Here is a 15,400-nt window from a genome sequence, read left to right as displayed (position 1 = left end):
CGTATATAAGCTTGTTTCTATTTCATGTATACATTTACAAATTTACCACTTTCATAGTCACGATATGGCTGAAATACTGCCACAGAAATTAAGCAATTTTCAAATAACTCAAATGCTTTTACGAATTCATTACTGGCAAACATACTAAAAAAACTAAATACTGGTCCCTGATCATAGACATGGATGAATAATAATACCCATGATCCAAATAATGTCTAAATTTCGATGCTTACGGACGTATCCGAGTATTGCCGAACATGGGAAAAAGTAGATTCGGCTGCCATGCAGTACGGAATGTGCCTAAGGTGGCCGTATGGCTATTTCTGTATTGCTGTCGTAAAATTAAATTGGTTTGCAATAAAATGGACTTTTCTTATGGAAGTGTGTTTTGTCTCTAATGTTCGCAACAATTACAATAAATTGTATCTTTACGTTTTAAGTTTTTGACAATTAATTTTAATGTATTATCGTTAACACGGATTGATTTCACGAAAGTGCTTTAAAGAAATCATTTTCGATTTCTGTTTATAAAACACTTTTAAGCTTAAAGAATCTTTTATCCTGCATGTGCATTCTTGCGTATGTTCTCAAACACTTGCGTTCTTGAGAGCCCAGGAATTTAAACTAAATGCAACCGAATCACAAGAAATATGATATGTTTTTCAGTATATTGATTGCTGTAGAGGAAAACATGCCAAACATGTATTTCCCATACTGATGTTCCCGTCTTAAAGGTTTATACACTTAATGCATGCCATTAACAGGCGTTGCTATTGGCAGTGTCACACTAGCTTAGTGTACATAAGGAGTGCCAGTAACAGCTTGACAGTTGATGATCCTGGCTGTGAAAATGTGGTCTTACTATTGCAAATGTGTTTTCCTAATATTTGGAATCATGAAGTTAGTCAGTGGTGACAGCTGTTTGGATGTGGATTCTGTAGTTCAGCGTGACAAGTACATGGAACACCAGGTGTTCAGAAAGTTCTGGAGTCAGTCTCTCTACACCTGTGCATCAGAATGTCTGATGTCCTCAGCATGTCTGTCCTTTGGATTTGAGAAGAAAACACGCACCTGCCTACTATACAGTGACAGTAGTGATAGTGATACTGCTAACGTTGTTAACAGAAGGGGATTTCTCTTCAGTGATATTCAACACTGGCCAAAGGTAGGCATTGGTTGACTTTTTCATTAATTAGAGGCCACCCTGTCCTGAATGTCGTCAACATTTATCAAAGTTTCCCAGTGCCTGTAAGTTATAAAAAGATATCTAATATTTGTCCTTCACTGCCGATGTGACTCTAATCATAACTCACTCATTCATGTGTTCATATTTAGATGTATGCAAAGAACATCAAATGTACGAAAAATAACTCAACAAGGCAGCAGGAATGATTTCAACTTTTGAATTGTCACTATTTCCGATATATTCCAACTTCGGTATTTACATTTCAGAGCATTGAACAATCGAACAAGCTCTTTCTATCAGGAATTCAAAGAACGTCACACGATTTTCCTTCAGTAGTTGTTCGATCAAGGGTATAACATATAAGGGCTGGAATATTGCTGAATGCAGCAATAAACAACAAACAAAGCATCAGTAAATGTTTAAAAACGTTATATGGTAGATATGTGGTGGACATTAAAATGTTGATGCAAAAGTGACAAAAATGATATGAGATGCAATTCCCTATGCTTTAACCATATGTTCCTGAACATATTCAGTTGTGCAGTTGACTGGCCTTCGCATATGTATAAGACGTGTACCAGCGTGAGACAGAATACACTCACCTTTTGTGAACACCTAGTCGATAGTGATTCATAAACACATGCTCATGATATAGTCAGGATTTTAGAATCGTTTCTGTTTCATCAGATGTTATTTTTTATATGGATAGGGTTTTGTTGCTTTCATTGCAAACATGGAAGCGTATATATTTGCCTTGAGAAAAGCAAGATATCGTGAGTTCAGCAACAAGGCGCCTTGAGAAAGCAAGATGTCGTGAGTTCAGCAACAGAATTATGCTTTATGTGTCGGCATGGACCCGTGAATTGCGGGATCGAACTGAATCTTCAGCAACGTAAAGGGATCAAGGGATAAGTCTCAGTGACATGGTCAATACATTTCTTACAATCACATCAGTTATGCAACAGTTACGTAGACAGATGCTCATGATGTCGTTCACTGGATGTCTGGTCCCAACCATTTCTCTTGTTCGATGTGTACTTGAAAAATTGCTGTCAAAGGCAGAATTAAACAACATTTTTCGATGTTTGAAGGTTGAGGTGTGTCAGTTCATTGGATTTATATACATGTCCACAACCCAAAACCAACAACTTTTTGAACGTCAATAAATTTTGTGTATGAACTCTTTTCTTTCTAGTCTCTCTCTGGACGATGCGCTCAAATCACATGTCACAATAACACCGGCTGTGAAGTAACTCGACTTGGTCTTGCAAGGTGTGCTCCAGGTAACCGATGTTATTCCTATTCCTCAACTACCTTTAGCAGGTGCATATAGGAAGGCTGTCTTGCATAATCCCAGTTGGAAATACTGTACATGATTTGGACTGGTTGCTGTATTGCGTTCCCGATTTATTTACTGACATAAGTAAGTAAGTAATTTTGTGCACTAGAACAACATTACCAGAGACGCAGGTGCTGAGATAACACACAGATGCAATGTAAAGATGCTAAACTTAAGAGGAATGGTAAGGCCACAATATTTCATAGAATCTAAAGGTTGAGTGTGAACAATTCCTTGTGCTGTTCTGCGCCTATATCATCATTCTTGGAGTGATGAAAACTTCGGAATGCTATTGGAAAATCATTCCCTTCAGGCCTTGGTGTTTTGCCACTTAGATTTCCAGTCAAGCTGATATCAGGTGGAATACGTACATGGTGAGTCATTGTTTTTCAAAACTACGATTAATGACATATTGACGTACATTCTAATTTTCAAGCTATATGACTTATTTTGTGAAGAGTTCCAAGGGTGTGGTCATCCCCCGGATGTGAGGGGCGCCAACACCACGTATGACGGTCACTACCTGGGAGCGGTGGCGACCTACTCCTGTGACCCGGACTTCAGAACCTGCTACAACAAAGTCATCAGCACCTGTCAGTCATCTGGAGCGTGGGAGAGTTTAGCCGGTCTTTGTGGACAGTACAGGTGGCACGATCCGGTAAGAAAATATTTCGTCTGTGTATTTTAGGATACACATTTTAGTTCTGGTATAAAAACACAGACTACACACCATCCATCCCCAGCTCTACCACCTCCAAGAGCGTATTCCGGGTTAGACTGGTACCCAGCAGCATACACACAGTCCGTTTGGGTTCAAATATGAACGATTAATGATTAAATAACTCGAAATAGGGATAAGTTCACACTACATAATTGAAACACTTTGTCCTGAAAACCTCTGTACCCAACAGGATATGAAATCTGACGTTTTATGATCGATCACGGAAACAGTTGTCCAAGAAACTATCATGATATATTGTTCTATTTTCACGCTTCACACCAAGGGGTGACAGACGGCTGGCGGAACAGCGCCGGTTGCTTCCTGGCTAGTAGGGGTCATCTCAATATGTCACGGGTCACATTCAGCCTCGCTCATATTATCAATCTCATAATCAGAATCGCCTGTGATGTTACCTACTGTCGCCACTATAGGAGGAACGGTAGCTTGATGCAGGCCATCACGTAACCAGTATCTTCGTTCTATCTCGTCCTTCACTTTGGCCACACATCGCTTCCAAACTGTTTCTCGAGTGAGCGATTGATACCTGACTGGTCAAGCTTCATGACTTGACTTGTCTTAATGTGGCTTGCCAAATAGCAGCAAAACAGTCTGAATTCTACTCTTCCAGGCCGAGTGATTCCGATAATTTCTACCATTTGTCATTTGTTCAATTTAATCAGCCTTAGCCCCACACTAGCAATCATACACGACAAACTCTGTACCAATGACATAATTTAATTATGAAATGTGGTGGTATGTCTCTTGCAGATTCAAGACAAGTATTCATTTCCGTGTGGTCCTCCAAGCAAGTTCCAGCTGACAATCAAGGGGAAAGCAACAGCAGCTACAAGGTAAAGAATGTTGACTGTATTTGCTAAAGTCGTAATGTTTCACAATATTTTGCACATTTAGTTATTTATTTCAAACCTCATCTGTAGATCTTGTCATAAGTGAAAAGAAACTATTTTTGTAAATTCAAAAGATGACCACAAATGAACAATGAATAATCAACGAATGGTCCAGGTACGAAAATGTTTGGCAATACAACAGGTAACTACAAGCACCAAAGTAACTAAACGGTTAAGTAACTAACCTGTTATGTATGTAAATACAGCAATGGGTGAGTGCATTCATTGTCATGATGGCAAGAGTTTGAAAAGCAGATTTATGGACATTGCTGTCATTTTGCTGGACATTTCTTGTTTTACCATTAACTCAAACTCAACTCAAATTCTTTTATTCTATATAAAAACAACAACTTTTGGTAGTACAAGAAAAACATGATAAAACCTTTACAATACATATACATAAAGGCAAGATGGCAGAACGTACAACTATTTTTACAATATAAATACAACACAGTTAAAGTTTACAATATAATCATTTAGTCTTTTTCACACTTTTATCAACTAAGTTTAGGTATTTTGCTAAATTTTGTGATTGTGCAAGATTTTGCTTCAAAAATAGGTTTTGATAAGTCATTAGATTAGGGAAATATAAGTATTTAACGGGAATGTATTTCTTTCTTTGTTCAATAAAAGCTTGGCATTTAAGTAAGTAATGAAATTCATCTGCTACAGCAGGTGATTTACAGAGATTGCAGGTTCTGTTTTCACGATCAATGCCATGCCAACGGCTAACTTCAACAGGTAGGATATGGTTACAGGTTCTGTATTTTAACATTGTTATATGTACATAAGCCGGCAGGAGGATATAGCTTTCTAAAATCGGGAGATTTTAAATATATTTGTAATAGAAACCTTTAGGGCTATTTTCTATGTCAACTTTCCAATTTTGGTAAAATTGGTCTTTCAGGGTTGATTCTACATGATAAGTTAACCATTGGCATGAAACATTTATGGGGTTATGAAATATATAGGATATCAAGAATACCTTTTACATATTTGATCCAAATATCACATTCAATTTCTCTAACGCCTTGGATAAGTGCATGATTATAAATCAATTTTGATAGTTTTGGAGTAGTTCCAACAGAATGTAGCTTATACCAGTAACAGATTACCCTTTGTAGCGGCTATTATATAAAGGGGAACTCTCCTAGCTCTCCATATACCATATAATTTGGGGTAGAGTTGCGTAAATCAATGGCTAATTAAAGAAATCTCATATCAGTCTTCTCAATGACTTGTAAATCTTCCTATGCCCATGTTTCACAACCATGAAGCAAAATCGGTGAAATCATAACATCAAATTCTTTCAGTAAACAATCTATAGGTGTATTAAAGTTTCTTGATTTTTTCAAAAGACTAAACATAGCTTTAGATGCGCTGTCTGAAAGGGTTTTTTTATTGCTTTATTGAATTTTCACTCCAAGATAAATGTAATCATCTACAATGTCAATCAAAGTATTTCCATAATGGTACTTTAGCTTAGAGTATTTTGCTGGACCGCTCCCAAATATAAGTACCTTTGTTTTATCTAGATTTACTTCCAGATGCCACATGTTACAATATGCATGGAATGAGTTAAGAGTGCGTTGAAATTCAGGAGCTGAGTCAGCAAAAAGGACTGTGTCATCTACATAAAGTAGTATCATAAATGATATACATAGGTTCATATCAATATCTGGGAAGTTACGAAGACTCACAGATGTACATCCAGCATTAGTAAGGAATCCATCAACGTCATTTATGAATAAACAGAACAAAAGAGGGGAAAGGTTTTTACCTTGGCGCACGCCAGAGAAGCATAGGAAGTAATCCGACATATTATTGTTTGATAGAACACAAGATTTGATATTAGCATACATATTTTGAACAAGAGTTAAAAATCTGCCATTAATTCTATTGTTGAGTAGCTTATGCCAGAGCCCAACCCTCCATACATGTATTTATCAAATGCGTTTGAAAAGCCAATTAAAGCACAGAACAATTTTTTTTTACTAGTTTTGAATAATTGGTTGAGCATATTCATTACAACGATGTTATCATTTGTTGAGTGATCATTCCTAAAACCCGCCTAGGCAGGGGATAATATCTTATTTATTTCAAGAAAGGTGTTAAGTCTGTTAATCAGAATACTTGTGAACAGTTTACCGAAACAGCGGAGTAATGTAATTGGTCGATATGCGTTTGGGTCAGATTTATCTCCCTTTCCTTTGTAGATGGGTCTGATAGAGCCCATCAACCATGCTTCCGGTAATATTCACACCGAATTCGGCACGCGCAGCATCGCCAAGCAGATTCGCTACTCCAGAGGCAAATTCATTGATTGCACGTGGTGTGTGATTGTGACCTGTTGTCGATTGCAATATGTGTGACAATCTGGAGACATTATTGACATCATTGAAACCTAAGTTCAATGAGAACATGATTGGAGAGTGGATATCTGAGTAAAGGGCTGAAAATTCAGTAATCTCAAAATCTCTAAAAAGTGGAAGGCATAATGATGACAATAGGACATAGTAAACTAAACTTGAATCCTTACAAGTGACTTTGCCAACTTCTTTATCTTTATCTAATCTGCCATCACAAATGAACATATTGGTGTTTTTACATATACTAGCCACATAAAGAAACTGTGCATTGTCAAAATATTATCCCACTTGATAAGTACGATAACAATGTCAAAGGTACATATAAACTTTAATGGAGGGATCATGAGACCATTTCAATTGAAAAGTCAATCACAATGACGTCACGAGTCCACAAGCGGGACAGGGGTCAAACGACCATGTCACAAGCAAAATAACGGGTATGTCCACCATCGGCATTGAGAACAGCAGTGCATCGACGACGCATAGAGCCTATCAAACGTGCAAGGCAGGCTTGTGGGATGTCACGCCAGATTCTCTCAAGTTCTGTTGCAAGGTCAAGGACGTTATCTGGCGGATGAGGAAGACTGCGTAGACGTCGATCCATCTCGTCCCAAACATGCTCTATCGGGGAGAGATCCGGTGAATTTGCAGGCCAAGGCAGTAAGTCAACGTTGTGGTGTTGACGGAACCACCACCAAAGCGATTCCTCTCGAAGACACAGGTGACACCCGTGAAGAGCCACCTCCTCGTGGTGGGTGCTAGGTAACGCTAAGCGCTCTTCGACCCCGCGTTGTGGACCCGGGGGTATATTTGGTCCACCAACCCGTTTGCCGTGGGTTGCGCCCCTGTGTCGGTGGAGGACGGGATTCTGGTGGTTGAGGGCAATAGGTTCCTGGAACCGTGTTCCTTTTGCCAAACACACCACTTTGGCCCCTACTTCACCTAGACGGGTGGTAGAATCGTCCCGATTCTATCAATCGGCTGGTCACGCCATGCCCTGTGCATAGAAATCATTTTTTGCACATTTAATTGTTGGGTATTGGTCATTTTTGATTTGGCATATACAAATGATTGCTATATTAAATTGCCTAGAGTCCTATGCCAGAAGGCGGTGGCTCATGGGCCAATCTGGTGATTATGACCTCTAAATTCTGTATGTCTCCAAGTTTCTGTTAGAGCCGAACCAGCCTGACATTATATTTGGTAGACAAATATAGCTATTTATGTCGTATTTACTGGAGTATATCACCCTTGTATCCCTGGTGTTTGCATGCTGGATATCCGCTGCAGATAGACACTGTCCTTGTTGACACTCGGTGGCGGGTGGGGAGCAGGGGTGCTGAAAATTTTCGATACATCATGAGTCAAATACATTCTGGTTCCGCTAGAAATGACAAGAAAAGGCGTCTGGAGGCTGAAGATATTTCAGTTCCAAAACAACAGGACAACTTGTCAAAATTTATAGTCATTGAGGCTACAAATGGTGAACCCCTCAAATTAAATCCTTTTTTGATTTCCAAGACTATCCAATCTATATGTGGAGAAGTCAAAATCGTCTCGTGTCTCCGAGGTGGTCAGCTCCTTGTAGAATGTGCAAGGAAACAACAATCAATTAATTTGTTACAACAACAACAATTTGCAAATGTCAGCGTTAAGGTCACTGAACATAAAACACTCAATTCTAGCAGAGGCATTGTTCGGGACAGAGCCCATTGTTTGTCGGACATGTCAGTGGAGGAAATCGTTGACGAACTTAAAGATCAACATGTCACGTCTGTAAAGCGCTTCACAGTCAAGAAACAAGATGGTAGAACTGTTCCAAGCAACACGTATCTGTTTACGTTTTCATTGAGCACAGTCCCTAAATCAATCAATGCTGGTTATTTCAATATCGGAGTGGAGGTGTATATCACCACTCCACTCCGTGTTATACATGTCAGACGTTTGGACATGGCTCAAAATCCTGCCGAAATATTCATCGTTGTCATCGTTGCAGTGAGGATCATGAAAATGCTGACTGCAGCAAAGATCCTAAATGTGTAAACTGCGGCAGTGATCATGTTTCATCTTCAAAAGCCTGCCCTGAATGGCAGATTCAATCAAAAATCCTGAAGTTGAAATATGAAAACAATATTTCCTTATTTGAGGCAAAAAAACAAGTACATCAAATGCAGTCGGAGCCATCTTCGACAGTTAGTTATTCAGCTCCTGTCTCCAGAAAAACCACATCAGTGTCGGTTTCATGCCAAACCGATTTGACTTGGACTAAATCCAAACATCCTATCTCTGTGCAAACTACTTGTAATAGCCAGACCACTGTGACATCAGCCTCTCAGACTGTCAGCCAATCAGAGCAAACGATTGCTCAGACAGGTGTAAATGTTGAGGAAAATGTTGCAGTGTCGAAAGCTCACCGGAACCGCTTCAATCGGATGCAAACATCAAAAACTCCCTCTACTGTAGAGACGCCTGTAACAATGGAGGTTCACAACTCCTTTTAACCCCTGGAGATGGAGGTATCTCCACCTTCGAAACACAAACATAGGCGTTCTTCCTCACGTTCTCGTGAGAGATCACCAATAGAACCACCATGAGACAGAATCCTGATCTACTACAATGGAATTGCAGAGGCCTTAAGACCAATTTTAATGATCTACAATTATTATCACAAGATTTTAAACCATCGGCCTTTAGTTTACAGGAGACATACCTGAAAAGTACAGATAAATTTGATTTTCGTCAGTACAATTCCTTTCATTTTTCACGCCCAGGTGAGAAAGCCACTGGTGGCGCTTCAATTTTGGTGAGGCAGGGCGTGATTCATAGCCCTGTCCCTCTTAAAAGCAATCTTCAGGCTGTTGCTCTCCGCCTTTCTTAACAAATAACATTCACGCTTTGCTCACTATACATTTCTCCATCTTCGGCTCTTCAGCACTCCGATCTTCAGGATCTCTTCGATCAGCTTCCCGAACCCTGTATTATCATGGGTGATCTTAACGGACACAACCCTTTGTGGGGAAGTACCGATACTAACAATAAAGGGAAAATCCTCGAAGACTTCATTTCTAATAATAATTTATGCATATTTAATGATGGATCAACCACTTATTTACATCCTGGATTTGGAACTTATTCTGCACTTGATCTGTCTCTTACAGATCCCAATATTTATAACGAATTTGAATGGTCAGTCCACGATGACCTGTGTGGAAGTGACCATTTTCCCACAATACTTCCAGCTATAAACCCGAATGTTGATCCACCTGCCACAAGGTGGAATTATAGTAAGGCCAACTAGCCATTATTTCAAACACTGTGTACTGACAACTTGAAATCTGAATTCTTTTACAATGCTCTAGATCTAATTCAGTTATTCTCTGATACACTGAAGACTATTGCTGATGAAACTATACCTAAGTCCTCTGCAATTCCACATATTCGTAAACCATGGTTTACTAATGACTGTAAACAGGCCAGAAAGAATAGGAAGAAGGCAGAAAAATATTTTCGCCGACATCCTACAGTCCATAATTTAGATAAAGTTAAAATTTTAAATGCCAAGGCTCGACGCGCATTTAAACAAAATAAGCGTCAGTCTCGGCGAAACTATGTTTCCAAAATTAATTCTCGCACACCAATGTCAAAGGTGTGGAACATGATTCAACGAATAAAAGGCAAAGGCTCAAAATCTACTGTCCACCATTTGAAGGATGGTGACAATTTATTGACGGATAAGGTTGATATTGCGAATAAGCACGGTGAAACTCTCGCCAAACATTCTTCTTCGTCCAATTACGTCCCTGAATTTCAAACATACCAGAAACAACAGGAGAAGAAGCGACTTAATTTTACGTCGGATAATGGCGAAGACTATAATGAATTATTTTCATTACATGAGCTCCACACTGCCCTTGAGCAAGCTCATGATACAGCAACAGGGGCTGATGATATCCATTATCAGCTCTTGAAGCATTTACCAGAATCATGTCTGGAAACGCTGCTACATGTTTTTGATACAATATGGACTTCAGGGAATTTCCCGACTTCCTGGCGTAATGCCATTGTAGTCCCCATTCCAAAACCTGGCCGGGATCATACTGATCCGTATAATTACAGACCAATCTCTTTAACGAGTTGTGTCTGTAAAACCATGGAACGAATGGTAAACAATAGATTAACATGGTGTCTTGAAACCAATAACCTTATAACCAATATTCAATGTGGTTTCAGGAAAAATCGTAGTACCATAGATCATTTGCTACGCTTAGAATCCTTTGTTAAAAATGCTATAGTAAATAAACAACATGCTGTATCGATATTCTTTGACCTCGAGAAAGCATACGATACTACCTGGAAGCATGGCATTTTAAAGGATTTACATGATTTTGGTTAAGGGGTCGTTTACCTCTTTTTATATCACGGTTTTTAAGAGACAGGCACTTTCAAGTCCGAGTGGGTTCAACCCTGTCTGACCATTACAATCAGGACAGGGCGTCCCGCAAGGTAGTATTTTGTCTGTCACTTTATTTAGTATTAAGATCAACAGTTTATCCAAGGTTTTAAATGATTCAATTGATGGATCACTTTTTGTGGATGATTTTAACATTTCTTGTCGCGGTAAGAATATGCATACTATTGAACGGCAACTGCAGTTGTGTTTAAACAAAAATACATAAATGGTGTCTTGAAAACGGCTTTAAATTTTCTAAATCAAAAACTAATTGTATACATTTCTGCCGTAAATACAAACCTCATAAAGACCCAGAACTATTTCTCAATGGTACACCCATCAAGGTTGTCAAGGAGGCCAAGTTCTTGGGTATTATTTTCGACTCCCATTTAACTTTTCTTCCGCATATTAAATCCCTAAAACATAAATGCCTGAAGGCACTGGATTTGTTAAAAGTTGTTTCCAATTCAAAGTGGGGAGGGGATCAAGCTACCCTCCTACATTTATACCGATCATTGGTCCGGTCCAAACTTGATTACGGCTCCATCGTATATGGTGGAGCTTGCAAGAGCAACCTAAAATTACTTGATTCTGTCCACCACCAATGCCTCCGACTTTGTATTGGGTCTTTCAGAACTTCTCCTGTTGACAGTCTCTACGTCGAGGCTGATGAGCCATCACTTAATCAACGCCGTATCAAATAAGCTTTACAATATATTACAAAACTACATGCTAACGAGTCTAACCCTGTTTATAAATGTGTCTTTAATTCTCTTTATGACGATTTGTATAACAAGAAACCTTCTCTTGTTCCGCCTCTAGGGCTAAGAATTAGGCCATTCATTACTGCTGCCGGCATTGAGCTGGGAAATATATCTCCTTCTCGTCTTCTTTCTTCTCCTCCTTGGCAATTGGTGAGGCCTGGAGTTGACCTCACTCTGACAAAGTTTAAGAAATCTGACACTAATGAATTGCAATACAAACAAGAATATAATCAATTAAAAAATAAATATAATACATACAAATCCTTATTTACAGATGGGTCCAAGGATGGTGGCACGGTGGCATGTGCCACTGTCATTGGATCCCGAACAATATCTTCTCGACTACCAAACAACAGCTCTATTTTCACAGGAGAAGCTAAGGCCATATTAACAGCTCTTCAATATATTAATAAACACCGTAAATATAAAGAATACATAATATTTTTCGATTCTTTTTCGTGTCTCCAGGCTTTTAAAAATCTTTCTTGTAAACATCCACTTTTAATAGAGATTATTGAATTGTATAATGAGCTTGCTACTGGCCAATGCGACATCGTCTTTTGTTGGTTACCCAGCCACGTTGGCATTTCTGGGAATACAATGGCCGATCTTGCTGCTAAGGCAGCACTCAACAAATTTGTGACACCACTTTTTATTCCTTACTCTGATTACAAAGCTAGCATTAGAATTTACATCCGCGATCTGATGCAGAAGAAGTGGGACACCCAAGTAGGTATTAATAAATTACATGAAATAAAACCCTATATTGGTTACACCTACTTGGGTTGTGAGTCCAGATTTGAAGAGGTCATCTTGCGACGATGTCGTATTGGCTATACAAGGTACACTCACAAATATTTGTTAAAAGGTGAAGATCCTCCGTTTTGTATCCCTTGTGATGATAGAGTCACAGTCAAGCATCTCCTGCTTGACTGTGTTGAATTCTCCATCATAAGGGATAAATATTTCAATGTTAAAACTGTTAAGGATCTTTTTAATTCTGTTCATCTTCATTAAATTCTTGCTTTTTTAAAAGAAATTGATTTCATTAATGAATTTTGATAAATATGTTCTGTAGATAGATGTGTTTTAATGATTGGTAGTGTAGATTATCAGCTTAGGTTGTTAGTGGCTGTATCCTCGAAGGGGGGTTGAAGTAGCGTAAAATTATTGTCCTCCTGAGAGGGTACGTAAGTCCCAAAAACTTTCAAGGTAAATTTTTCACGCCCTGTGTTTTTAAACGTAGTATTCTTGTCATTTTAATTTGTGGCTAAATTTCCTACAATCGCCAACAGCTGAAGGGATGGTGTAAATCCAGCTAGGGTCCATGCAGGTAGCAAAAGTAATGTAAGTCCCCATGGTTCCTAGTATGGTGATCTACCTTCAGTTGTTGGCGATCTATAGCCCGTTTTTATATTGTATTGTCTTCGTAAATAAAATAGTTTTACATGTTCATGCTAGTTTTAGACTCCATCTGTGATACTCTAGTTATTTTACAGTGGTTCGATGACTGATTATTTAGCAACTTTAATTTATTGTTTATGTAAAACATTTCTCGTCACTATATGGCTGAAATATTGCCGAGGTGACGTTAAATTCTAACTCACTCACTCACTCACCAAGACACAGGCCTGTGCATAACGTTCTCCCACGCGTCTTTAGGCACGTTGAAGTCCATCACTATGGGAAATGTTAAACCTGGACTCAACTGTAAAAACAACATTTCTCCACCAAAACAAGGGTCTGCGGACATGATTTCGGCACCACATTCGGCGAGCTTGTCGATGGCGTTGTGTCAGGATAGGCCGTTTGGCGGGACGTCGTGGTCTGATCCCGTGAAAACGTAAACGTTGTCGAACTGTGTTGGGGTTTTTACGGCGATGGAAGGGAGGCTGTGCAAAGGATATTCTCAGTTTCATAAATATCATTCATTTTATCAATATCAATATCAAGTTCTTCAATGATATCTTTGTCTATAGTACAAACGTCCTTCAGATTACTTGTCCTTGCGTTAAAGTCTCCCATAAGCAAAAGGTAATAACTTTTACTTTGCATATGTAAAACTGATTGCTCCAGAACAGGGTACATATCCTCTGTAGCATATTTAGAGCTTTCGGGGGGTAAGTATACATTTCCAAAATAAATCATTATCAGTCTTCAACAAATCTTTAGATATGGTATACCATATAACATTCACATTCATCATTAACGAAATTTGTTATATTAAGTCGTTGAACTAGTGTACAAATATGAACTGATTCATTTCATTTATCATTCATTTGCAGATGGGCTATCCAGATTTTGAAACAAGCTGACTTAATATTCTTCTTAGAGTTTCGCTTAGACTATAATGGGCAAAGTAACGTGGCCGTTATCAACACACGGAAGGATGGTAATTGGGGAAGTCCGTTACATTTCGACCTAACACTGGCTGTTGGAAAAACAATGGATATTCAAATAACCCTCCTGCATGGAGTTTTCAGGGTAGGTATGGAATGGATACGAAAAACACTGATGATATATACATGGTTAAAATATCAGTTGCATATACAACTACAGACTGTAGACAATAGAGGATCTATACATGGAATGTAAATTGCAAACCAGTGTATTACGGAATTTATATCAGTGAAGGTAAACCGAGAACAGTTTCATTTCATGTTTCAGTGTTTGACTATTTGTTTATCAGTGTGAAACATAATGCATAGTATATATTTAGAATGGTTATCTTTGTTATAAGAACGAATACATACCCGAGAAAACAAATTATAGAACTAGTTGACACTTTGTATACGATGTTGGGTAAAACAGTTAAATTAAGTTATGGCCGGTTTATTTCAGTTAGTAATCGATGGTGTCAGCATTCACAACTTCACGGAGAGAGACCCTGGGGAAAAGCCTGACAAATTTGCCATTGTGATTGACGTCTCTGTTAGTATGATCGAGTTGATGGGGTTATAGCTGAAACGGCCCCACGGCAGAACGGCCCCAAGTGGAAACGGCCCCAAATTGGCTAAAACGGCCCCAAATGTTTTGGCTGAAATGGCCCCATGACTAAACGGCCCCAAGTTAAAACGGCCCCATATTTGCCAAAATGGCCCCAAAATAATCAGTTTTATTTCAATGTGTGTCCTTAGTCATAAATGATAGATCAAAACGCATATTTTTCAATTACTTATTAAATTAATTAACTTTGACATTTTCATCATGATTTTCTTCTGTTTAACTGACCATGAGGCCAATAATACATGTGGAAGATATGAATCAAACGAACTGAATAATGTACAGATCGTCTAACAATATTCACTAGAATTTAAGTTTGACAAATAAAACATTAGATTTCAGAATCAGAATTTAAATTGTTAAAAACACATCCATACCATGAAGTCACACATACAGTCATTAAAACAACATTGAAGTAGCAGTTATACTCTGTCGAGTGAATCCTGACAGCGCTGGTGTTTTGACAAACATTAGCAATAGTACATAAATGAATATTATAAAATACAAGTCTATGAACTCAAGACTATGGCATAGTGTTCTCTGTGTCAATGATATACAGTATTTATTGATGGGGATAGATGGTTACTGTACATTCATAATGACCCAACGCTGTGTGGTTTGCAATAAGACCGTCCGGAAAAACCATGCTCTAAAATCCAT

At 38.6% G+C, this 15,400-nt stretch overlaps 1 protein-coding gene across 1 annotated transcript; it reads left to right on the top strand.

Moving 5' to 3' along the window:
• The first annotated feature begins 749 nt into the window (after positions 1-749).
• LOC124285376 lies at positions 750-15,027 on the top strand. The gene is made up of 6 exons (XM_046721604.1): positions 750-1,165; positions 2,382-2,469; positions 2,984-3,183; positions 4,015-4,097; positions 14,023-14,221; positions 14,579-15,027. Exons 1-6 carry the CDS (start codon positions 833-835, stop codon positions 14,696-14,698), a joined length of 1,023 nt encoding a protein of 340 aa, XP_046577560.1. The 5' UTR covers positions 750-832; the 3' UTR covers positions 14,699-15,027.
• Positions 15,028-15,400: the final 373 nt, after the last annotated feature.

Source organism: Haliotis rubra, unplaced genomic scaffold (assembly GCF_003918875.1).
Source record: "Haliotis rubra isolate DU_JTF1 unplaced genomic scaffold, ASM391887v1 Scf11, whole genome shotgun sequence".
Taxonomy (NCBI): domain Eukaryota; kingdom Metazoa; phylum Mollusca; class Gastropoda; order Lepetellida; family Haliotidae; genus Haliotis; species Haliotis rubra.
This window is presented reverse-complemented; position numbering and strand designations above follow the sequence as displayed.